The following is a 26,313-nucleotide window of genomic DNA, read 5'->3' on the forward strand; positions in this document are numbered from 1 at the left end:
TGAGTTTTGTAAAATATGAGAGTTGGCCCACAATTCACATCACAATATATCCTACCACCAAAAACTAGTTTGGGGTAATTATCATTTCATATTTATTTTTTTATTATTAAAAAGGTTAGTAAATAATGTTTTCAGCCACTGTTTGAGGTCGTTTAAGTCACTTATCACATTTCAATAATGTTGTATACAATTTTATCATAGCCTCTGATTTATCTACTATTTATTGAACATTTTAGTTTTAATATTTGAAAATCTTTTATTGTTTGCTTGATTTTGATTTTGAATTTGAATCGGTTTCGAACTAACTCGAGATTAGCAACTATAAACGAGGTGACGTGGCATCATTAGCGTGGGATCACTGTAGCTTAATTATCCGGGCGTCACAAAGACTATAACTAGCAAAATGCGAACAGGGCCGGAAGCCGACTACGGTTGACCCAAACAGACAAAAACGAATCAAATCCATGTCATCTGCGACGACGCGTTGGACTTGCCTAAGGTCTACGTCAGCAGCTACTTCTCCAGTTGAACTTGAATACAGGAGTGACTTATGTCCCTATCACTATAACTATGACTGGAATTTTTATGTCACGTTATTCATATTACTGATCAAATTGATGATTAGGACTCACTCGTGAACCAAACAACGTGAACACCCATCACTCTTCCGGGCCGCCGTTGTTCTACTCGTCTTCTCTTCTCCGATGCAGCCGTTTTTGGAATAGTGAGAAATTTAAGAAAATAAATGGCAAGTGTGCTAGCAAAACTTACATGCCAAAATAACTAGACATGCATGCAAGTCTATACCAAGGAATAACTAGACACACATGCATGCAGCTGTTTTTTGAATTTCATGCAAACAAAAACACCAACGTGGAGATGATCAGAACACAAGAATTAAGTAACAAGAATGGGAAAAATATACTACCAACATCGAGATGATAAGAACATACTAAGAATTAAGAATGAAAAAACTAGATTATAAATATTAAGCCCCCGGTGAGGATCGAACTCACGACCTTTCCCTTACGAAGGGAACGCACTACCACTATGCTACGGAGGCATTGATGATGGGGATGAAAAATGCGGCATTAATTCAATTAAGAACACGGTCAACGTTGTGCGGCGAGGACTTGTTAGTGGAGTTTGGTTTGTTGGAAGTTGAGGTCAGTAGCAGTACATATACAATTTCAGAATTACGAACTGATCATCTGTGACAAGTACACATGCATCAGCACATCTTTCTATTTAGATATTGTCCACGTGGATCGTAAGCGTTATTTTCCCTACGGCTGTGAGACACGATAGCACGGCAAAATTCATGTGTACTCAGCCTTCTCACCGTCCTCTCAGTTCGGGGTTTTGACTCTAAGTGGTGTGGATGGATCCAGGCCATCCTGTCTACCGGCCACACCTCGGTTCTCCTCAATAATGTCCCTAGGGTCTGGATCCTTTGTCGCAATGGCCTACGTCAGGGTGACGCGCTTTCCCCATATCTTTTTATTATCATTGCCGACGTCCTTCAACGCCTCGTTCGCCGCGCTTCCACGGATGGACGGATCACCCACCCCATTGACTCTTCCCTCCCGTGCCCCGTCCTGCAATACGCCGACGATACCCTTATCCTCTGCCATGCAGACATCCCCTCGGTTACACACCTTAAAAACTTGCTGGACGCCTTTGCCCTTGCTACCGGGCTCGCCATCAACTTTCACAAATCTGGTTTCGTCCCCATGCACTGTAGTGATGGGCTGTCGGCAACCTTGGCGGGCATTCTAGGTTGCCCCATCTCTTCTTTCCCTCAACCCTACTTAGGGCTTCCCCTATCCCCGCTGAAACTCCCCATCTCCGCCTACGACCCCCTCATTCGCTCTTTCGACCGCTACCTCTCCGGATGGAGTGCTTTGCTTCTTTCTTCCAGTGGTCGAATGGTCCTCTGTAATGCCGTGCTTAATAACCTCTCTACTTATTTTATGTGCTCTTACTTGCTTCCCTCTGGTGTGATTGAGATGATTGATCGTAGACGTCGTGCCTTTTTTTGGACCGGCAAGGATACTTGCTCCGGCGCTCGTTGTCTTATTGCTTGGGATAAAGCGTGTGCGGATGTGCAGGAGGGTGGCTTCGGGATTCGCGATCTTCGCCGGCAGAACATGTGTCTGCTCCTCAACTTCGTCCACAAGCTTCACCAACCTGACTGTCCCCCGTGGAAGAGCTGGTTCCTCGGCAACATCAGGGGGGACGTGGGCGACTGTTCCTCGGCTCCTTCCTTCCTCGAGGTCATCATCCGCCAGGGCCTCCCGACATACAGGTCCATCACTCGCGTGGAGCTCGGGGACGGGCGCGCCACCTCCTTCTGGCATGACCGATGGTGCCCAGGTGGTGCCCTCTGCTTCGAGTACGCGACGCTCTTCTCCCACTCTACACGTCCCAACGCCTCCGTGGCGGCGGTCGCCCTCGACGGACTTCATCTCCAGAGACGCCTCTCTTCTGTCGCCGCTGCTCAGCTGGGTGAGATTCAGGCTCTCATCCGCGCCTTGCAGCTCGTGGACTCTCCGGACCGCCGGTTCATGGCATGGGGAGAGGACCTCGAGTTCAGCTCGCGCACTGCGTTCCGGGTGCTCTCTCCAAACGGAGTGCTCTGCCAGTCCTCCATCGACATCTGGAGCTCCAATCTCCCCCGGAAGATCAAGATCTTTGCTTGCTTGATGGTTCGTGACCGTCTCAGCACGCGAGCAAATCTGTACGCGAAGAGCTGCGTGTTGGAAATATGCCCTAGAGGCAATAATAAAAGCATTATTATTATATTTCCTTGTTCATGATAATTGTCTTTATTCATGCTATAATTGTATTATCCAGAAATCGTAGTACATGTGTGAATAACAGACACCAACATGTCCCTAGTAAGCCTCTAGTTGACTAGCTCGTTAATCAACAGATAGTCATGGTTTCCTGACTATGGACATTGGATGTCATTGATAACGGGATCACATCATTAGGAGAATGATGTGATGGACAAGACCCAATCCTAAACATAGCATAAAGATCGTGTAGTTCGTTTGCTAGAGTTTTGCAATGTCAAGTATCTTTTCCTTAGACCATGAGATCGTGTAACTCCCGGATACCGTAGGAGTGCTTTGGGTATACCAAACGTCACAACGTAACTGGGTGACTATAAAGGTATACTACGGGTATCTCCGAAAGTGTCTGTTGGGTTGACATGGATCAAGACTGGGATTTGTCACTCCGTATGACGGAGAGGTATCACTGGGCCCACTCGGTAATGCATCATCAGAATGAGCTCAAAGTGACCAAGTGTCTGGTCACGGGATCATGCATTACGGTACGAGTAAAGTGACTTGCCGGTAACGAGATTGAATGAGGTATTGGGATACCGACGATCGAATATCGGGCAAGTAACATATCGATAGACAAAGGGAATTGCGTACGGGGTTGATTGAATCCTCGACATCGTGGTTCATCCGATGAAATCATCGTGGAGCATGTGGGAGCCAACATGGGTATCCAGATCCCGCTGTTGGTTATTGGCCGGAGAGTCGTCTCGGTCATGTCTGCTTGTCTCCCGAACCCGTAGGGTCTACACACTTAAGGTTCGGTGACGCTAGGGTTGTGAAGATATGTATATGCAGTAACCCGAATGTTTTTCGGAGTCCCGGATGAGATCCTGGACGTCACGAGGAGTTCCGGAATAGTCCGGAGGTAAAGAATTATATATAGGAAGTGTTGTTTCGGCCATCGGGATAAGTTTCGGGGTACCCGGTATTGTACCGGGACCACCGGAAGGGTCCCGGGGGTCCACCGGGTGGGGCCACCTATCCCGGAGGGCCCCATGGGATGAAATAGGAGGGGACCCAGCCCAAAGTGGGCTGGGGCGCCACACCCCTTGGGGCCCATGCGGCTAGGGTTGGGGGAAACCCTAAAGGGGGCGCCCCTTGCCTTGGGGGGCAAGCCCCCCACCCTTGGCCGCCGCCCCCCCTAGGAGATCCATCTCCTAGGGCCGGCCACACCCCTTGGGCACCCCTATATATAGTTGAGGAGAGGGAGGACTTCATACCTGAGCTTTGGCACCTCCCTCTCTCCCCGTTACATCTCTCTCTCGTAGTATAGGCAAAGCCCTGCTACTGTGACGCCCTGCATCCATCACCACGCCGTCGTGCTGCTGGATCTTCATCAACCTCTCCTCCTCCCCTTGCTGGATCAAGAAGGAGGAGACGTCTCCCATCCCGTACGTGTGTTGAACGCAGAGGTGCCGTCCGTTCGGCGCTTGTCATCGGTGATTTGGATCACGTCGTGTACGGCTACTTCATCCTCGTTCTAACGAACGCTTCCGCTCGTGATCTACAAAGGTATGTAGATGCATTAGATGACTCGTTGCTAAATGAACTCCTAGATGATCTTGGTGAAACGAGTAGGAAAATTTTTGTTTTCTGCAACGTTCCCCAACACTGCGCCCCCTCTAGCACATGTGCCTCCTGTTCCGCGGAGGAGACTACTGTGCATATCTTCACATCGTGCGGGCGCGCGGTCTCCACCTGGGATCGTCTTGGGTTGGGCCCCTTCCACTCGATTGACGGGGTTCTCTCCTCGCTCCCGGGAGCCTTGACCTCGGCTGCGCCTTGGAAGGACGGGCTCCTTGTGCTGCTTTGGCATATTTGGAAAGCCCGGAACAACGCCACGTTCAACGGCATCAACTGCCATGCCTGCGACATCCTTTCCGGGACGGCGGACGATCTGCTGCTTTGGAGCCGCCGCTACGACGCCCCTGATCGTGAGCTCCTCCTGGAGACCCGCGCTTTTTTCCTTTCGGTCCTGTAACTCGCCCTCCCCCCCCTCTTTTTGGTTTTTCTCTTCTTAGCTTGTAGTTTTTTATCTCTTCGATGAAAAACACCGTATGACTGCCGAGTCCTTCGAGTAATATAACAACCGGTGGGGCCCCCTGCCCCCCCCCCCCGTCATTCTCGAAAAAAAATTCATGTGTACACGATATAGTGTGACCTATGGAGTAGGGTGCACTCGGGGCCCTTTGACGTTGCGCGTCGGGCTCCTTCCCGTTCCCGTGGTTATCCATCGGCACGGATACATGCGGTGAAGCAACTAGTGGAGTTGGCGCCAGTGGTACTCCATTAGGCTCCGATTGGATTGTCGGTTGCCTCCCAAATACACCTGCATAATCGATACAGACCTCCAGCCGTCGTTTCTATTCCAGACGAAAAACATACTGCGGCCGGTAATTTACACCTGTAAATTAAATTCGGGTGTATAAACTTACACCGAATCCAAGCGGGGTCTAATGGAGTTGGCGCCGGTGGTTCCTCGATGGTGATGAACACGACTTGGCCACTGGTATCGCGTGTTAGACGATTGTCTCTAGTGGGCATCAAATCATATTAGGTGATGGTTGAGGTGTGCCCCACATCAATGCAGGCGTTAGAATGCTCGATCTTGTTTGTGATGGTAGATTTGGTGTCTTAGCAAACAGCCGATGTGTGGAATTCATCTTGATCAACGATTCCGGTGCTGATCGAGGCATTCTAGCTAAACTTCTTCTCCGACAAGTCGGTGACGAGAACAAATAGGACTTCTTTTTTTGGTGATGCTCTTTGAGTATTTTGTCCCGAGTTGTGGGGTGAAAACCCTAGGTTGTACTTGGTAGTCACGGTTTACGCTCCCTAGTTGAAGACATTGCCTAGAGTTTGTTCGGGCTTTCTCTTTTGGTGAAGACCAGTGAAAAAAAATCAATGCGCTATAGCGCCACTAATTCATTGCACGCTATAGCATTTTGAGCAACGCCTCGCAAATCAATGTACAATGTCTCGCAAATTGCACGCAATAGTGCGATATAGCATGCTAATAGCGTATTTTAAGGGCCACGCTATTTTGTCGTAACACGCTACTTTTTTTCATTGGTGAAAACACATGATCTGACCTATGTAGTTGGATCCGGCAACGGCGACATCCATGCACCATTTCTTTGCTGAAGTCATCATTGTTCGGGAAAGAGGTGATAGTTGTCAATGTTTTGCTGCATTGGGTTGCCTTATTATCTACGGGTCTCCCTTTTTCATGTAGGTTGTGTGTGTCCTAGCCATGCAGAAGTTAGTTGTATAATTATGATGTTTGCAATATTATGATGTAATGCGACATTATGACTTGATACAAAGCGCCCTTTATTAAAAAGGTTTAACGATACATAAATTACAACTTCAAAACTGCATATGTGTGTGAAAAATCAAGAAAGAAGACTTTGTCTCTCATTACATATTCTCAGTGCTACCCACCAATACAAACATTGCTAAACATCTCATCCAGTAATCCAATATATATCATCTTTTTCTCCCGGAGAGAGAGGGAGAGGATCTCGCGGATGTCGTGCTGGACCAAGCCTCCGCCGCGTCTAGGTCGAGGTCTCCCCGCTCGGGGGAGAGCGCGGCGTCTGCAGTGTCCTCGTCGATGAGCCCGGCTAAGGGTCCACGCGGTCGATCCGACGGCCAGTACGCGCCTCTGGATCGGGGCGCCGCGCTCAGGAGAGGGCTCTAGACGCCAGCTCGCAGCACCGGAGATGCGCAACGGCCCTAGACGCCACCTCGTTGCATCGGAGATGGGTGATGGCCTGGACGCCGCTACTCTCTGGTGGCGGAGGATTTGGGGGCTCCCGGGCTGAGGAGAAGAAACAGGTGGATGGAGGGAGGTATATGGCCTGAAGAAGAGGATTTGGGGACGCTAGTGCTCCCGCTCGAGGGAAAAGGCTGGGAAGAAGAGCAGAACGCCGGCAGCCCGGTGGATTGAGGATGAGGTGGATTGGATGCGGAGGAGAAAGGGGAGAGATCGAGGAAGGGAGGAGGGGAGGGGCGACTCTGCTTAGCGGCTTTATTAAGGGGCAAATGACGTTTGGCCTTGACTAGCAAAGTGAGGAGAAATCTCAGTTTCATGTATTTTATCCAACTATGAGCAAAAGTATGCTATTTAATCAAATAAAAGAAAGATGTGCTATAGGAGCAAAGTGCCAGAAAAAGTGTGGCATTTTCTCAAATTGCTCAAGCTGTCCGTATCTAGACAAATCCAAGACAAGTAATTCGGAACAGAGGGCGTATAACCTAACACAAACAAAATCCACCACACGAACGTTAAGCCCTGAACAAACAATTAAAGCTGCTATAGCTGACTTGCAGTAAACAATATTACAGATCTCTGAATGGTTTCTGGTGGGCTGACCTGAAGCAAAAGCTTTTATACACCTATAATAACATCGCTTGATGGTCACAGTTCAGCTTGATGTATCAGTTCTCTCTATCGAACCTGGCACTGGCTTGATTGAATCCCACGTTGCTGGAACTGGCGCACCGCTTTCTTGTTCCTCCAAATCTAAGCATGATCCATTTTCTCCGCTACCTCCTTGCTTGCAGAGAGCTACTTGCTCTATTCTCTTCCCCCAGAGAACATTGTACAGGCCACCAACCATGAGCGCGCCACTTATTACACTGTTAATCAGTAGAAGAAAATATGAAGATATTTTTGGGTGTAGTACTTCTGCCTAACAAGCAAACATTAAGAAACGCACCTTCCAAGGGTGACTGCTTCTCCTATGAGAAGTGACAGAATGATTGTGATAACCAAAATTAGGGGTACCGTCATGGCCAGGAATACTGGGCCGCACCTGCCAATCACCCAGATTTGGAGGTAGTTTGCCAATGCGGTAACAAATAAACCCTACAATGTAAAGTAATTTCACAGGGTCAGGACTTTCTTTTCAACTTGTACGGTAACATCTTACCGAAAAAGTTTTTTTACCGAAAAAGATAACATTCTTCTTACAAACACCATGTATGGTTTTCGGGTCCGGTTTCCCTCATTAACTGGCCCAACTCTTTTCTTCTTAATGCAACGCGGCAGCTCCCCGCCCTCTAAAGAGGTTTCGTAAAAAAATGAAGGATTTGCTATTGCTGAGGGGATTCTTATACTTACACAATAGATGATCGCCACAAGACCTACATCCAGTCCCAACTTCCATCTTGAAAAGTCCCTCTCCATCACTAGAGCCATAAAAAATGATTGAACAGTCGCAAAGACAATCTGAAGGCTCGTGTTAAGCAGCATGGACGGATACTCCTCCAGCAAAGAGCCCTAGAAGCAACATGGAATAAATTAGCATCTGAACATGCACACACACCGTACCTGAATCTGTAACCTGTGCACACAGCAAGATGCATACCTGAAACACTGTCCAAAGCGCAAACATTACAGTCGCAAGAGACTGCAGGAGAATTCCCAATATCCAGCTCCTTGAGGGATGAGTATCAACTCGACTTGGGTGGCGAAAAATAGGATGATGGACTATAGATTTGAGCTCTGGTCCTTGGTATAACGCTAGTACAGTAACACCAGCCGCACAAATCACTATACCAGAAACTTTCACAATCCCATGGAAGCTCTTTAATTGCAAAGACTCCATTCTGCCATAAGAAGAATAACAAATCACTCACTTATCCACAATTTGTTTTATCATAATATTGTAGACAAACCAAGTTGAACCTATTTTCAGTCCCACTATTGTTACTACACCATGTTCATCAAAGCACTCACATCTACACAAAAGTAGGTTTACACTACTAAATAGTAGTAATGGTAAAGATCTGACTTGGTGGTGGTTCATTCACTTCTTAAGTTATTTGAACCACCACAGTCGTCGTCCATTTTCCAGAGGTTGCACGTATGGTTGATTTAACTAATGCATATTTCGTAATGATGTTTTTTTATGAAGCATGGGCTATGTGTCACACGTTTAACCAACTGACAAATTTGTAGGAAAACATAACTTCAGTAGCAGCGCATGAGCATTTAGCTAGCTAGTAATTTTTTTATTAGGTTCAAAGAAGCGCACATAAACAAATGTCACAATGGTACATCAATGTCAATTAGTGCAGAGAAATAAATATGTACACCCAAATAAGTATCAGCACCCTAGTAGGTATCGGGTAACCATACAATGCGACTACATACTCGATAAGGCCAGAGAATTAAGGGATGTTGCTCAAATCTACCATCACACTAATTATCTTGTCCATGTGTCCAGCCCTTTTCACATTAACAAATGATTTTTCATCACATCATAATTCTCACAATTATTCACGCCATCAACCCAATATCCACGATTTCGGCCTACCATCCCGAGGCATCGCGTGGGTCATCTTCTAGTATCAACTATGTATGTTACAAACTTGAATCTTCTTCTCATAATCACACATTTATGCAAAGCTATTCTTCTGTATTCAATGCAAATAGATTATATATAGATATCATACTCATGCAATATATGTGTGGATATCACAACTACAAATTTGCTGAGCTTAGTTTGATGACATATTTAAATTTTAGTTACCACAAGGCAATGTAAAAATGTTCTACCCCTAGGAATGTATTGCAATTATCATTAAAAACACATACCCCAACAGAAGAGCCAAAAAGAAAGTTAACACTGGCAGGAGATTTAGTACTGCAGAAGCAGAAGTTGCTGAAGCATAATTGAGACCAACACATGATATGTTAAGAGAAGCAGACATCCTGGGAAAATGAAAGAAATGAATATTACTAGTATTTTAAAAACAAAAACTCAGTAAAGATAGCTAAGAAATACCAAGGGTCTGTTGTAAGAAAAAAATAGATGGTATGATTCTACAAAATAACTACTTACATCATTCTTAGCTTTGCGCAACACTCCTGCAGAAAGTTAATTAGTTAACCTAATTAAATAGCTATTTTCCCCCACAAAGATGTGCCATAATTTTCGCAGTTAGCTGAACAATTAGAAATATATATTAATCAGATAAAACTGAAATTCGTGGATTGGCATTGACGAAGGCGATGACTATACTACACTCAAACCAGAAGGTCAGAGCAAGAAATTAATGAAAACTAAGTAAATTTGTATTGTAAGGGTACACATGGATGCACATAAAAGAGCTTCAGACATATGTTTGGATAAGAGCGAACAGATTGATACACTATAGGTTAGGTAGATATCTAATAAATCATGTCACCATTTCTCACATGAATACTCTCGCCCCAATAATATACAAAAAGGAGAAAACATAACAGATTGTTGCATGTAATGTTTTTATCTAACAGTGAGATTTGATAGACAAGAAGATCAAGTGTAGAGCAGCACTTCTGCCTTATATGTTGACCTACCCATATAATGCATGCACAAATAGTTTCAGACAGACTTTGTATGAGAGTCGTGGGGCCGTTTTCCTGCAAAAATAAATCTCAGTGCAAATTTCCTAGATGACATCCAGATCCACGTAAATAAGCAGGCAAAAATCTGCGTACCTTTCAATTGCAAAAGCAATAGGCAGTAAGAACATGGTACCTATTAAATGCCTGTAGAAAACAAGAACGTATGTACTTGTACCTTGGTTAAAAGCAACCTTGGTAAGTATCTGCATAACCGCATAGATAAACCTTAAGAGAAATGAAACAGCATAAGGTGCTCTGTTGCCCATGACTCCCGTTTGTTAGAACTTCAAAGATGTATGCTTAAATACTACTACTTGCCCATTGCAACACTTTGTCAAGCATTTGCCATCAGGATACTTAATCAAACCCTCGCTGTCATAAGGTTTGTTCAGATATGACTCATAGGTATCCACTGAAGAAATAATACGTTGTACTTATGCTTTACTATCAACATGCCACACTAGCCTCTCACTTTAAAAAGGTTAAAAAAATGGCAGAAAACTCCTTTTTGGTCTTACAAGTTGGTTACATCATACTTCACAACATCAAAACTTTACACTGTAAAAGAAACATTAATTGCAACTAATTAGGTATGTCAGTAACAAGGTGCTTGTGTACTTATTAGAATGGATGATGCATCCACACCCAATGCACAACTATGTTGGCTTAAATGAAAAGTCATGTGCACTGACAGTATTATTCATCATAGGTTGTTCATCTTCCTAGAGAAAAATGTCACTCAGTGACTAATGCTCAGTGAGTCATTTGCAATTGTATATTTCTATAGACATTATTCTGTTTGAAGAGGTTTTTAGTGGTTGCAGGATACAAATGCGTCTTATGACGGGGGAGTGAGTGGCAAAAGTGACACATGATGTGGGAAAGGAAAAGGGTAACAGTAAACAAATGCATCTCTATGAACGGTGGAGAGATTAGTGGCAAAAGTGACGCATGTCGTGGAAAAGAATAAGGCAACAGTTATGGACGACAAGGAGTAAAATCATAAGAGGCTTGCTTCGGTATGGTAAACGTACTAGCGTAGACGTACACAGCAAATCCAAATCCCTCCCTCCTGGCCTGGCTCATTTTATTTTTTATTTTTTTACCCTCAAAAAGTATATGCGTGATGTAGGGCTCGGTCTCCATACCTCTTGATTTTACTTCCACCCGTGGTAACCAACTGGGACAACGCATTTGTTTTGTTGGTTATTTCTTTTAGTCTTATTATTGTGAATTTTTCAGCCTACTTTTCTTTCGGAAAGCACTAGGCCAGCAACCATCGTTGGATGAGAAAGCTTTGGCTGTCTGGATTTGACTTGAGAACGTGGCTTCCCATAGGTAGTTTGCACGTAACAAACAGAATTGATTCCGATTTGTTTCCTAAAGCTGTCCAGCGGAAATTACTTGTCCTTCTAAAATCATGCGAGTATAAATTACATGTCCTTCCCATAGGTGGTCTGTACGCCATACATGCTCCTAAAATCAGGCGCATATTAAATTTGCTTTCACCGTAATGAAAATGTTCTTCATTTAGTTAATCAATTTGCTTCGAATTTAAAATATATTCCGACTTTACCAAAAATTGTTTTGTGTTGGATAAAATTATTTATCCCATCAGACCTCGAACATGGAATTTGCTTTCTTCTGATGCATACCAAATATTATTTTGACACAACACGTGTTTTGAACACAATGAAATCATGTTTCAATCAATTCGAGGATTTGCTTCTGGTGCAACTAAAATGCTTCAGTTTTTTGTTTGCGAGGAACCAACAAATGTATCCATAAAATTTCAGTTAGAGAATTTGCTTCCATGAGATAGATACATGAGTCCAATGTAACAGAATATTCTCGTTTCCAATCACAATAAAAGTTGGGCCCTCTAATTGTACATTTAGCTTCCACTATGGTTAGAATTTTTTATCTATCTAGATCTAGAAATTTGGGGTTGCTCGTATACTATTCTGCATTGTTCGCTCTTTCTTTGCATCATCTGGCAGAAATTTTCCAACACCAACACAAAAGACCAAAAAATTGATTTTTTTTAGCTTGGTCTTTGGTTTGTCAGTTTTTATGCCTAGCCCTAGCTCCAAGGTTGAAAAAGTTCGCGAAATTGAAATTAGTTAATCAATTTGAAAAATTCACGAATTTGATAAAAAAATAACAATAGATGGCCTGGCGTGTCGCAACTTGCATACGGTGTTGAGAATCATTCAAACCTGACATGCATTAATACCATGGGCATGCCTCGCTGTTTGCAAAATTTGGGGTCATTTGAAGGACGTCCAAACATAGACCATGTTCAATGAGGGGGTTCGAATAGGCAAGAAGACTGAGCACAATGTTTCCCGATATCCTTAAAATGACCCCAACTTTTTCAAGCAGGTGGGCATGACCATGTTAGTTATCCATACCAGGTTTGAATGATTTTTGACACCGTATGCATGTTGCAACACGTCCGCCCATTTGTCGGCCTTTTTTGACCGAGAGAACTCTGGAAAATGCAAAATTTGTCAAGAAACAAAACAACTTGGCATGTTGCCTTGAATTGGTCATACAAGGTCATGAAAAAAAATTAAGATCACTTCAAGGATGTCGGAAACAATGTACTCTCACCTGAACACCCTCCATTGATATCATGGTCTATGTTTGGACATCCTTCAAATCACCCCAACTTTTGTAAGCAGATGGGCATGTCCATGGTAGGCATCCATGTCAAGTTTGAAAGATTTTCGACACCCTATGCAAGTTGAGACACGTTCGGCCATTTATCGGTCTTTTTCGACAGAGAAAGCTTTAGAAAATGCAAAAAGATTTGAAAACCAAAACAGCTTGGCATTGTGCCTTGAATTGGTTGCACATGGCCACAGAAAAAAAAGTGCCATTTCAAGGATGTCAAAAGATACGTGCTCTCAATGGAGCCTTCTTGGCTTTAGGCCTACGTGAACACCCTTGGTTGAATATGATCTATTTTTGGACACTTGAAATAACAACAAATCTTGCAAACAGGTGGACATGCCCATGGTAGGCATCCGTGTCAGATTTGAACGATTTTTGACATAATATGCAAGTTGTGACACGTCCGGCCATTTGTCCGTTTATTTTACCGAGAAATCTCCAAAAAATACAAAATTTATCAAAAACGAAAACAAATTGATATGGTGCCTTGAATTGGTCATACAAGACCATGGAAAAAATAGACCATTTCAAGGATGTCAGGAAACAACATGCTCTCAGATGGAGCCTTCTGTGCTAACACCCTCCATTGAACATGGTGTCTTTTTGGACATTCATTAAATGACCTCAACTTATGCCAGGTGGCATGCCCATGGTAGGCATCCATGTCATGTTTGAAAAATATATTTAAAATCATAATTTAAATAGGTACTTCAAACTATTATTCTATTTTTCCCTGTTTCCGTGCATGACAGTGAATCGGCCCAGTCATGCGGCCTCCTGTGAATAAAGTATTTAATTTGTGTTTTTTTTTCAAATTCGTGAACTTGTTTTTAAATCAATGAACTTTTTTCAATTTTGCGAGCTTCTTTGTCAAATTTGTGATTTTTTTTCAAATTGATGAATGTTTTTCCTCCTTGGAGCTGGAGGGTTCGTGTGTCCCTGGACTGATATATCAAAATTGAGGTCCCTGTGTCAAAATCTAAGATGGCCCTATGTTGTTAGAGAAAAACGTCCGACTGGATCAAGTTGTCTTCTATGGCAGGCTGCGTGCATAAAAAGTATTTTGAGGTGTTCTTTTTATTAGCCTTAATATATTTTTAGGCATTTTGATGAAACGGCTAGAAACAACAAAGGTGTTTCCTCACATGCCTCAAGTGAATGAGGCGTTTTGGCATTTTAGAAAATATCTCCACAATGGCAGGAAGCCTACAATTAATAATTTATATACTTATAGAAATTTGAAGTCATAAAGGCTATTGCCCTTCATCTAACCAAAAAATACTTGTACTGTCTAGCTGGTCGCCCATGTTTTTTTACAAGCTTTATTATCGCAGAGGTCGCTAGATCGAGTGCAAATAAAACGCACTATTTCTTGAGGGATTGATGGGTCGATGGATTGGTTTTGAGCACCGGCCTAGTGTGTTCTTATATACTTTGTGCTATTTAAACACCAATGGGCAGTGTACTGGAGTGGCAGACTGTGTATTCTGGAGGACGAGGTAACGAGCGAACTTGACCTTTTTTTCCAGGATTTTTATGTCTTGCTTTGAATGGCAAGTGGGCCGGCCCAGTTGTTCGTGATAGTAACGGCGCGCTCGTTTGTACACAGACCGCGTACCGAAAATATTAATACGGACGACATACTTTCAGAAAACGACCATCATGCCCTTTATTATGAAGAGGTATGAGGTAATCGCAACTGTTGATGTGTTAGGGGGGTCTACCGAAGCGGAAGTGAAATCATAAAATGACAAGCTGTATTAGTGTCTATTGCCATGTAAACGGCACTAAATCCAGAGTAGCTCTTTTTTTCGAAAAGGAGGATTGCCCCCGTATCTATATCGAGTGATGCATACAACCATTTTTATTAGATATTAAGCAGAATACAGGCAGATCAATGCCTGAACCATTACAGGATATGAAAGAAACACCTACGACTAAGTCGACTTTTTCTGCGGCAATGCCTCCAAGAAGGAACAAATGCCCTTGTGCCATCGTCATCACGTCCGACCAAAGATGGCCTAGACAAGGATTTTCATCCTGGTTGCCGAGATCAGTCAATGAAGACCAGTACAACAACAAGTAGTAGATAACGCCCTCGACGAGGCAATGGCGCAAGTTCGTCGCTGCCGAAGACTAGGCACCGTCACTCATGATGTATGGAGTTTACTGTGCTGAGCTAACTTTTTTCGAATCTCCGAATGAGCGAGAGGTTTCTGATGAGTCCACAAGTATGACCACGGGGATTGTCAAGGTCACTAGAGGGGAGGTGTCTGAGACACAGATCGTGCAGAGGCTCCGAGAGTTGTCCCCTGGGGATTTCTAGTGGGACCTTGTCAGTCTCGCTGATAAGATGTTCAGAGTTGAGTTTCCTTCCGTGGAGGATCTGCAGAGGTTGTTGAGTTTCGGGATGTGTAAGGTGCCGGGAACGGATGGCACCCTTGAGTTTCAGGAGTGGAAGCATGTTGAGCCTCAAGGCAAGCCGCTACTCAGGCGTGGTTGCGATTTTCCGGGGCTCCATCCAAGCCGCTGCAGGATGCTCGGGTTGTGGCCAGCATGGGCATTTTAGTGGGGAAGCCTGAGCGTGTGGACATGGAGTTCACCAGAGCTCACGGGATTGCTCGGGTTCTGGTTAGTATTTTGAACATTGAGTATGTGCCGGAAGTGGTTAAGTGGGCTTATCGAGGCAGGATTTATGATCTGGTTATTGAGTTTGAGGATGAGAGCCTTTTGGTTGCGCCGACTCATGAGTCTGACGTGGATATGCACGAGGGTGATGGCAGCGCGGGAGCACAGGAGCCGACGGTCGAGGACTCTGGAAGACAGCTGTCCGAGGGGCCGGGGTCCGAGACTGCGACGACCGGGGATGGAGCAGCCCCACCCTCCTCGGTGCCTTCGACGACTCTGAGATTTGGGTCTTTCGAGCCCTCTTCTGCACCCCCAAGGTTGTGGAGTGATCGGGTCGAGTCCGAGGAGGCTTTTGAGCTCGAGTTGCCTGCTTTGGGGTTTGAGGGTGCTGTGGATACCATTCCTGGGGATCTTGGGGTTTCATCGATCTCGTTCTGGGGGGAGGAGGAGGTGAGTCGGCAGGTGGCCACTCCCTCTTGTGCTCAGTACACGGTACCTCCTCAGGAGGTGACGCAGCTTGTCGTGCTTGGCTTGTCGGGTGGAGCCCTGGGGCAGGCGGCCTCGGGTTGCTCTCCTACTGCTGAGGAAGGGGATTCAGGGCAGGTGGCTCACGTGTCCTTTTCTTCGTTGGGAGGGGGTCTGGGGCAGGGGGCCTCGGATACCTCCTCTCTCGTTGCGTCTACCTTTCGGTTGGTGGCGGCTCTGCCTTCGGGAGAGGGCTCGGGGCAGGTGGCCTCGAAGCTTTCTCCTCCTACGGCGCCTGTGGGGGTGGCTTCTCCGGTGCCGGGTGGGGAGCGAGGGCAGGCGGCCCTTGTACTGCTTCCACCACCCTCCCTGCTGGCCCCGTCCTGCGGGGCGCGCCAGGAGTCTGAGATCTTGGTGAGTGCCTGTCCACTCTCTGGCGAGGTTGTGGGTGAGCCCGTGCAGATGGATCGGCCAGCTGGTTGGGGTGAGGCAGGAGGCCGGACTCCGACTGCGATCTCTCGGGAGGATGTCAATGCATTTGGAAGGATTCAGGATCCGATGTCTGAGGGGCGTCGGGTGAGTGGCCGTCTCCAGGCACAGCCGGATGTGGATGACATTCAGCAGCGGTGCGCTATGAGGGCAGCCAAGCTTCGTGACGTGGAGATCACTACTGGTATGTCGGTTAATACTTTCTAATTCCATTATGCATTTTTCAAATGATGAGATTGTTGAAAATGCAAATCAATTAGGAGTTTCGCTCAGTAGTAATGACAGGTAGTAATGACAGTGAAATCTCTAATTCTGTTAATGATCTTCTGGATCTAGAGGCTGAGCGGGCCTTAGAGATGATTCGTAATATTGCGGCTGTTAAACCAATGAGTGATTCTGAGGTTGATGCGCTCGGGTCAGGGTGCTCGACAATTTTTGTGTGGATCTTATGCCACCTATTACTGAGGCGGATGTAGAGGATGATTCTACTGAGATAGTTTTGGTTAGCCCCTCTGAGACTGGTTGTGAGGACCAGTTGTAGAGTCAAACTGTCCCCAAGCGCAAGTGGAAACGGAAGGTGTACCCGGCTTCCGCAGTGCGTAGGAGTGCTAGGGTTCGTATGGCAAAAAAAATTCCATGATGAACTATGAAAGGAATTTTTTGGAATAGCAGAGGTCTAAAGGACTTGGCTAAAAGAAGGTTTCTTGCTGAGGCGTCTGTCGAGCATCGTTTAGATTTTATCGCTCTATCGGAGATGAGTAGAGATAACTTTGCACCTCAATTTCTAAATACTTTGTCGGGGGGTATAGATTTTGATTGGCATTGCTTGCCGCCAAGAGGGAGATCGGGTGGAATCTTACTCGGCGTTAGGTGCGAAGCGCTTGAGGTTCGCAGTGTGGTTATGGGTGACTTTGTAGTCAAGTTTCGGGTGTGGTCGAAGGAAGATGGGTTTAATTGGGCTCTGGTTGCGGTACATGGTGCTGCGCAGCCCAAACTCAAGCCCGAGTTCTTGGCTGATCTCGTTCGGATTTGCGGTTCCGAGCAGTTGCCTATCCTGGTGGGGGGTGATTTCAATATAATTAGAAGGCGTGAGGATAAGAACAATGATAATTTTGACGGCATATGGTCGTTCATGTTCAATACTATCATTGAAAGCTTGGACCTGAGAGAAATTGAGCTCTCGGGTAGAAAATTCACCTGGGCTAACACGCTGCCAAATCCGACGTATGAGAAGTTGGATCGAGTGTTGGCCAGTGTCGATTGGGAACAGAAGTTCCCTTTAGTAACAGTCCAGGCCTTGTCCCGTGGTATTTCTGACCACACACCATTATTTGTGGACTCTGGTGAGGCCACCCACCTGGGGAACAAAAATGTGTTCTCCTTTGAGATGGCTTGGTTTGAACGAGAAGGCTTCCTTGATCTCGTGGCTAGATAGTGGGCTAAGGATTCAGGAGGGAAGACTGCGCTTCAGCGCTGGCATAATAAGATTAGGCATTTGACGAGTTTCCTGCGTGGGTGGGCTAAGCATCTTAGCGGGATTTATAAGGTCGAAAAGGAGAGGCTCCTTTCCCTTATTCAGTCCCTGGATGTAAAAACAGAAACCACGATGTTGCCGGCCGCAGAGCTTCATGCCAAGCTTGATGCGGAATTGAGGCTGAAAGAACTTCTTAGGGAAGAAGAGATGAAGTGGGCGTTGCGGGCCAAGGTCCGGCGAGTAGTCCAGGGGGACGCGAACACTCAATTCTTTCACATGATCGCTAATGGTAAGCACCGAAAGAAGATGATCTTTCAGCTTGAGCAAGATGAGGGTACAATTGTAGGACATGAAAACCTAAAATTGTACATTACAGAGTACTATAAGCAGTTGTTTGGCCCTCCAGAAGAGAACTGTGTGTCTCTGGATGAGTCCAGGGTTGAAGATGTTCCTCAACTCACATCGGTGGAGAATGATATTCTTGCGGCTCCTTTCTCTGAGAAAGAGGTGCTGGAGGCCATTTCGCAAATCAAAAATAACAAGGCGCCGGGCCCCGATGGATTTCCATCGGAGTTTTATAAGAAACGATGGCATATCATTAAAGGGGATTTGTTGCCTTTGTGCAATGATCTGTGTGCTGGACAGCTTCATCTTTTTCAGCTCAATTTTGGAACGATCACCCTTCTTCCTAAGAAAACAGAGATTGTGAGAATTGAGCAATTCAGGCCAATCTGTCTCCTTAATGTTAGTTTCAAAATTTTCACCAAGGTCGGGACCAATAGGCTCACACAGATCGCGCATGCTTGTGCAGCCTACCCAAACTGCTTTCATGCCGGACAGGAATATCCTTGAGGGGGTAGTGGTCCTTCATGAAACGCTCCATGAAATCCACACGAAAAAGCTGGATGGGGTTGTTTTCAAAGTGGATTTCAAAAAAGCGTACGACAAAGTCAAATGGCCATTCCTTCGACAGGCCTTGCGTATGAAGGGTTTTGATGAGGCTTGGCGACGCCAGGTAGAATTCTTTACGCAAAAAGGGAGTGTTGGAATTAAAGTAAATGATGATATAGGGCATTATTTCTAGACACACAAAGGCCTAAGGCAAGGAGATCCAATGTCCCCTATTTTGTTCAACATTGTGGTTGACATGTTGGCAATTCTCATAGGTAGGGCAAAGGAGGCCGGTCAGGTGGATGGCTTGGTGCCCAACCTAGTTGATGGGGGTGTGTCCATTCTGCAGTACGCTGATGATACGATCATCTTTATGGAGCATGACCTGGCAAAAGCGAGAAATATGAAGCTGGTGTTATGCTTATATGAACAATTGACTGGGTTAAAGATTAACTTTCATAAAAGCGAGTTGTTCTGCTTTGGTAGAGCCAAGGAGGAACAAGAGGCTTATAGGCAATTGTTTGGATGTGAATTAGGGGCTTTACCTTTTACTTACCTAGGTATACCCATTCACCATCATAAGCTAACGAACAGAGAGTGGAAATGCATCAAAGATCGGTTTGAAAAGAAACTTAGTTGCTGGAAGGGCAAACTTTTGTCATATGGAGGCCGGTTAATTCTTATTAATTCGGTGCTCACGAGTATGCCGATGTTCCTACTTTCTTTCTTTGAGGTTCCAGTTGGGGTTAGGAAAAGGCTGGACTTCTATCGATCAAGATTTTTTTGGCAGAGTGATGAACTTAAGAGAAAGTATAGACTCGCCAAGTGGGATGTTATTTGTCGACCAAAGGACCGAGGGGGTTTGGGTATCGAGAATCTTGAGGTCAAGAACAGATGCCTGCTTAGTAAGTGGCTGTATAAGCTATCAGTTCAGACTGACGCAACTTGGGCGCAGATTCTCCGTAACAAGTATCTGCATTCCAAAACTTTGTCACAGGTGACAGTGAGACCAACTGATTCATCGTTTTGGAAGGGGCTTATGAGAGTTAAGACAGCCTTCTTTAATAGAACAAAGTTTATTGTCGGTGATGGCAATGATACACGTTTCTAGGAGGATACTTGGCTGGGTGATACTGGTGGGGAACGTAGCAGAATTTTTTTAAAATTTTCTACGCATCACCAAGATCAATCTATGGAGTCATCTAGCAACGAGGGAGAGGGGAGTGCATCTACATACCCTTGTAGATCGCGAGCGGAAGCGTTCAAGAGAACGGGGTTGATGGAGTCGTACTCGTCGTGATCCAAATCACCGATGACCTAGCACCGAACGGACGGCACCTCCGCGTTCAACACACGTACGGTTGGGAAGACGTCTCCTCCAACTTGATCCAGCAAGGGGGAAGGAGAGGTTGATGGAGATCCAGCAGCACGACGGCGTGGTGGTGGAAGCAACGGCGATCTCGGCAGGGCTTCGCCAAGCTTAGCGAGAGGGAGAGGTGTCACAGGAGGGAGAGGGAGGCGCCAGGGGCTAGGGTGCGGCTGCCCTCCCTCCCCCCCCACTATATATAGGACCCCTAGGGGGGCGCCGGCCCTAGGAGATGGGATCTCCAAGGGGGGCGGCGGCCAAGGGGGGTGGCTTGCCCCCCAAGCCAAGTGGGGCGCCCCCACCCCTAGGGTTTCCAACCCTAGGCGCAGGGTGAGGCCCAAGGGGGGCGCACCAGCCCACTAGGGGCTGGTTCCCCTCCCACTTCAGCCCATGGGGCCCTCCGAGATAGGTGGCCCCACCCGGTGGACCCCCGGGACCCTTCCGGTGGTCCCGGTACAATACCGATTACCTCCGAAACTTTCCCGATGGCCGAAACTTGACTTCCTATGTATAAATCTTCACCTCCGGACCATTCCGGAACTCCTCGTGACGTCCGGGATCTCATCCGGGACTCCGAACAACTTTCGGGTTACCGTATACTAATATCTCAACAACCCTAGCGTCACCGAACCTTAAGTGTGTAGACCCTACGGGTTCGGGAGACACGCAGACATGACCGAGACGACTCTCCGGTCAATAACCAACAGCGGGATCTCGATACCCATTTTGTCTCCCACATGCTCCCCAATGATCTCATCGGATGAACCACGATGTCGAGGATTCAATCAATCCCGTATACAATTCCCTTTGTCAATCGGTACGTTACTTGCCCGAGACCCGATCGTCGGTATCCCAATACCTTGTTCAATATCGTTACCGGCAAGTCACTTTACTCGTACCGTAATGCATGATCCCGTGACCAACCACTTGGTCACATTGAGCTCATTATGATGATGCATTACCGAGTGGGCCCAGAGATACCTCTCCGTCATATGGAGTGACAAATCCCAGTCTCGATTCGTGCCAACCCAACAAACACTTTCTGAGATACCCGTAGTGCACCTTTATAGTCACCCAGTTACGTTGTGACGTTTGGCACACCCAAAGCACTCCTACGGTATCCGGGAGTTGCACAATCTCATGGTTTAAGGAAATGATACTTGACATTCGGAAAAGCTCTAGCAAACGAACTACACGATCTTTGAGCTATGCTTAGGATTGGGTCTTGTCCATCACATCATTCTCCTAATGATGTGATCCCGTTATCAATGACATCTAATGTCCATAGTCAGGAAACCATGACTATCTTTTGATCAACGAGCTAGTCAACTAGAGGCTCACTAGGGACGTGTTGTGGTCTATGTATTCACACATGTATTACAATTTCTGGATAACACAATTATAGCATGAACAATAGAAAATTATCATGAACAAGGAAATATAATAATAACCATTTTGTTATTGCCTCTAGGGCATATTTCCAACAGTCTCCCACTTGCACTAGAGTCAATAATCTAGTTACATTGTGATGAATCGAACACCCATAGGGTTCTGGTGTTGATCATGTTTTGCTCTAGGGAGAGGTTTAGTCAACGGATCTGCCACATTCGGGTCCGTATGTACTTTACAAATATCTATGTCTCCATTTTGAACACTTTCACGAATGGAGTTGAAGCGACGCTTGATATGCCTGGTTTTTCTGTGAAACCTGGGCTCCTTGGCAAGGGCAATAGCTACAGTGTTGTCACAAAAGAGAATCATCGGGCCCGACGCATTGGGAATGACTCCTAGGTCGGTAATGAACTCCTTCACCCAGATTGCTTCTTGTGCTGCCTCCGAGGCTGCCATGTACTCCGCTTCACATGTAGATCCCGCCACAACGCTTTGCTTGCAACTGCACCAACTTACTGCCCCACCATTCAAAATATACACGTATCCGGTTTGTGACTTAGAGTCATCCAGATCTGTGTCGAAGCTAGCATCGACGTAACCCTTTACGACGAGCTCTTCGTCACCTCCATAAACGAGAAACATATCTTTAGTCCTCTTCAGGTACTTTAGGATATTCTTGACCGCTGTCCAGTGTTCCATGCCGGGATTACTTTGGTACCTTCCTACGAAACTTACAGCAAGGTTTACATCAGGTCTGGTACACAGCATAGCTTACATGATAGACCCTATGGCCGAGGCATAGGGCACGACACTCATCTTTTCTCTATCTTCTGCTGTGGTCGGGCATTGAGCCGTGCTCAATCTCGTACCTTGCAATACAGGCAAGAACCCCTTCTTTGACTGATCCATATTGAACTTCTTCAATATCTTATCAAGGTACGCACTCTGTGAAAGAGCAATGAGGCGTCTCGATCTATCTCTATAGATCTTGATGCCTAATATGTAAGCAGCTTCTCCAAGATCCTTCATTGAAAAACACTTGTTCAAGTAGGCCTTTATGCTTTCCAAGAATTCTATATCATTTCCCATCAACAGTATGTCATCCACATACAATATGAGAAATGCTACAGAGCTCCCACTTACTTTCTTGTAAATGCAGGCTTCTCCATAAGTCTGCGTAAACCCGAACGCTTTGATCATCTCATCAAAACGAATGTTCCAACTCCGAGATGCTTGCACCAGCCCATAGATCGAGCGTTGGAGCTTGCACACCTTGTCAGCATTCTTAGGATCGACAAAACCTTCCGGCTGCATCATATACAATTCTTCCTTAAGGAAACCATTAAGGAATGCCGTTTTGACATCCATTTGCCATATCTCATAATCACAGAATGCAACAATTGCTAACATGATTCGGACGGACTTCAGCTGCGCTATAGGTGAGAAAGTCTCATCGTAGTCAACCCCTTGAACTTGTTGATAACCCTTAGCGACAAGCCGAGCTTTATAGATGGTTACATTACCATCTGCGTCTGTCTTCTTCTTAAAGATCCATTTATTTTCTATGGCTCGCCGATCATCGGGCAAGTCAGTCAAAGTCCATACTTCGTTTTCATACATGGATCCTATCTCCGATTTCATGGCTTCCAGCCATTTGTCGGAATATGGGCCCGCCATCGCTTCTTCATAGTTCGAAGGTTCACCATTGTCTAACAACATGATTTCCAAGACAGGGTTGCCGTACCACTCTGGTGCGGAACATGTCCTTGTGGACCTACGAAGTTCAGTAGCAACTTGATCTGAAGTTTCATGATCATCATCATTAACTTCCTCTCTAGTCGGTGCAGGCACCTCAGGAACATTTTCCTGAGTTGCGTCACTTTCCGGTTCAAGAGGTAATACTTCATCAAGTTCTACTTTCCTCCCACTTACTTCTTTCGAGAGAAACTCTTTCTCTAGAAAGGATCCATTCTTGGCAACAAAGATCTTGCCTTCGGATCTGAGGTAGAAGGTATACCCAATAGTTTTTTTAGGGTATCCTATGAAGACGCATTTTTCTGATTTGGGTTCGAGCTTTTCAGGTTGAAGTTTCTTGTCATAAGCATCGCATCCCCAAACTTTTAGAAACGACGGCTTAGGTTTCTTCCCAAACCATAATTCATACGGTGTCGTCTCAATGGATTTCGACGGAGCCCTATTTAAAGTGAATGCGGCAGTCTCTAAAGCATAGCTCCAAAAAGATAGCGGTAAATCGGCAAGAGACATCGTAGATCGCACCATATCTAATAGAGTGCGATTACGACGTTCGGACACACCATTACGCTGAGGTGTTCCAGGCGGCGTGAGCTGTGAAACTATTCCACATTTTCTTAAGTGTGTGCCAAACTCATGACTCAAGTATTCTCCTCCACGATCTGATCGCAGGAACTTGATTTTCCTGTCACGTTGATTCTCAACCTCACTCTGAAATTCCTTGAACTTTTCAAAGGTTTCAGACTTGTGTTTCATTAAGTAGACATACCCATATCTACTTAAGTCATCAGTAAGGGGGAGAACATAACGATAGCCACCGCGAGCCTCAACACTCATTGGACCGCACACATCAGTATGTATGATTTCCAATAAGTTGGTTGCTCGCTCCATTGTTCCTGAGAACGGAGTCTTGGTCATTTTACCCATGAGGCATGGTTCGCACGTGTCAAATGATTCGTAATCAAGAGACTCCAAAAGTCCATCTGCATGGAGCTTCTTCATGCGTTTGACACCTATGTGACCAAGGCGGCAGTGCCACAAGTATGTGGGACTATCATTATCAACCTTACATCTTTTGGTATTCACACTATGAATATGTGTAACATTATGCTCGAGATTCATTAAGAATAAACCATTCACCAGCGGGGCATGACCATAAAACATATCTCTCATATAAATAGAACAACCATTATTCTCGGATTTAAATGAGTAGCCATCTCGAATTAAACGAGATCCTGATACAATGTTCATGCTTAAAGCTGACACTAAATAACAATTATTGAGGTTTAAAACTAATCCCGTAGGTAAATGTAGAGGCAGCATGCCGACGGCGATCACATCGACCTTGGAACCATTCCCGACGCGCATCGTCACCTCGTCCTTCGCCAGTCTCCGCTTATTCCGCAGCTCCTGCTTTGAGTTACAAATGTGAGCAACCGCACCGGTATCAAATACCAGGAGCTACTACGAGTACTGGTAAGGTACACATCAATTACATGTATATCACATATACCTTTAGTGTTGCCGGCCTTCTTGTCCGCTACGTATTTGGGGCAGTTCCGCTTCCAGTGACCACTTCCCTTGCAATAAAAACACTCACTCTCAGGCTTGGGTCCATTCTTTGACTTCATCCCGGCAGCTTGCTTACCGGGCGCGGCAACTCCCTTGTCATCCTTCTTGAAGTTCTTTTTACCCTTGCCTTTCTTGAACTTAGTGGTTTTATTCACCATCAACACTTGATGTTCCTTTTTGATTTCCACCTCCGCCGATTTCAGCATTGAATATACCTCAGGAATGGTCTTTTCCATCCCCTGCATATTGAAGTTCATCACAAAGCTCTTGTAGCTCGGTGGAAGCGACTGAAGGATTCTGTCAATGACCGCGTCATCCGGGAGATTAACTCACAGCTGAGTCAAGCGGTTATGCAACCCAGACATTTTGAGTATGTGTTCACTGACAGAACTATTTTCCTCCATCTTACAACTGAAGAACTTGTCGGAGACTTCATATCTCTCGAGCCGGGCATGAGTTTGGAAAACCATTTCCAGCTCTTCGAACATCTCATATGCTCTGTGTTGCTCAAAACGCTTTTGGAGCCCTGGTTCTAAGCTGTAAAGCATGCCGCACTGAACGAGGGAGTAATCATCAGCACGTGACTGCCAAGCGTTCATAACGTCTTGGTTCTCTGGGATGGGTGCGTCACCTAGCGGTGCTTCTAGGACATAATCTTTCTTGGCAACTATGAGGATGATCCTCAGGTTCCGGACCCAGTCCGTATAGTTGCTGCCATCATCTTTCAGCTTGGTTTTCTCTAGGAACGCGTTGAAGTTGAGGACAACGTGGGCCATTTGATCTACAAGACATATTGTAAAGATTTTAGACTAAGTTCATGATAATTAAGTTCATCTAATCAAATTATTCAATGAACTCCCACTCAGATAGACATCCCTCTAGTCATCTAAGTGAAACATGATCCGAGTCAACTAGGCCGTGTCCGATCATCACGCGAGACGGACTAGTCAACATCGGTGAACATCTTCATGTTGATCGTATCTTCTATACGACTCATGCTCGACCTTTCGGTCTTCCGTGTTTCGAGGCCATGTCTGTACATGCTAGGCTCGTCAAGTCAACCTAAGTGTATTGCGTGTGTAAATCTGGCTTACACCCGTTGTATTCGAACGTTAGAATCTATCACACCCGATCATCACGTGGTGCTTCGAAACAACGAACATTCGCAACGGTGCACAATTAGGGGGAACACTTTCTTGAAATTATTACGAGGGATCATCTTATTTAAGCTACCGTCGTTCTAAGCAAATAAGATGTAAAATATGATAAACATCACATGCAATCAAATAGTGACATGATATGGCCAATATCATTTGCTCCTTTTGATCTCCATCTTCGGGGCTCCATGATCATC

General features: G+C 45.5%; 1 protein-coding gene and 1 non-coding gene across 2 annotated transcripts; both read right to left on the reverse strand.

Annotated features, from left to right (window-relative positions):
* Positions 1–991: 991 nt before the first annotated feature.
* On the reverse strand, positions 992–1,063 carry TRNAT-CGU. The gene has a single exon. It is a non-coding gene; the product is annotated as a tRNA-Thr (tRNA).
* Positions 1,064–7,156: 6,093 nt separating this feature from the next.
* LOC125534585 (WAT1-related protein At5g64700-like) lies at positions 7,157–10,546 on the reverse strand. The gene is made up of 7 exons (XM_048697770.1): positions 10,345–10,546; positions 10,204–10,266; positions 9,460–9,576; positions 8,228–8,468; positions 7,981–8,139; positions 7,577–7,725; positions 7,157–7,496 (listed from the first exon to the last, which is right to left on the reverse strand). The coding sequence occupies exons 1-7, from the start codon at positions 10,515–10,517 to the stop codon at positions 7,283–7,285; spliced, it is 1,116 nt and encodes a 371-aa protein (XP_048553727.1). The 5' UTR covers positions 10,518–10,546; the 3' UTR covers positions 7,157–7,282.
* Positions 10,547–26,313: the final 15,767 nt, after the last annotated feature.

The sequence above is a fragment of the Triticum urartu genome, chromosome 2 (genome assembly GCF_003073215.2).
Source record: "Triticum urartu cultivar G1812 chromosome 2, Tu2.1, whole genome shotgun sequence".
Taxonomy (NCBI): Eukaryota; Viridiplantae; Streptophyta; class Magnoliopsida; order Poales; family Poaceae; genus Triticum; species Triticum urartu.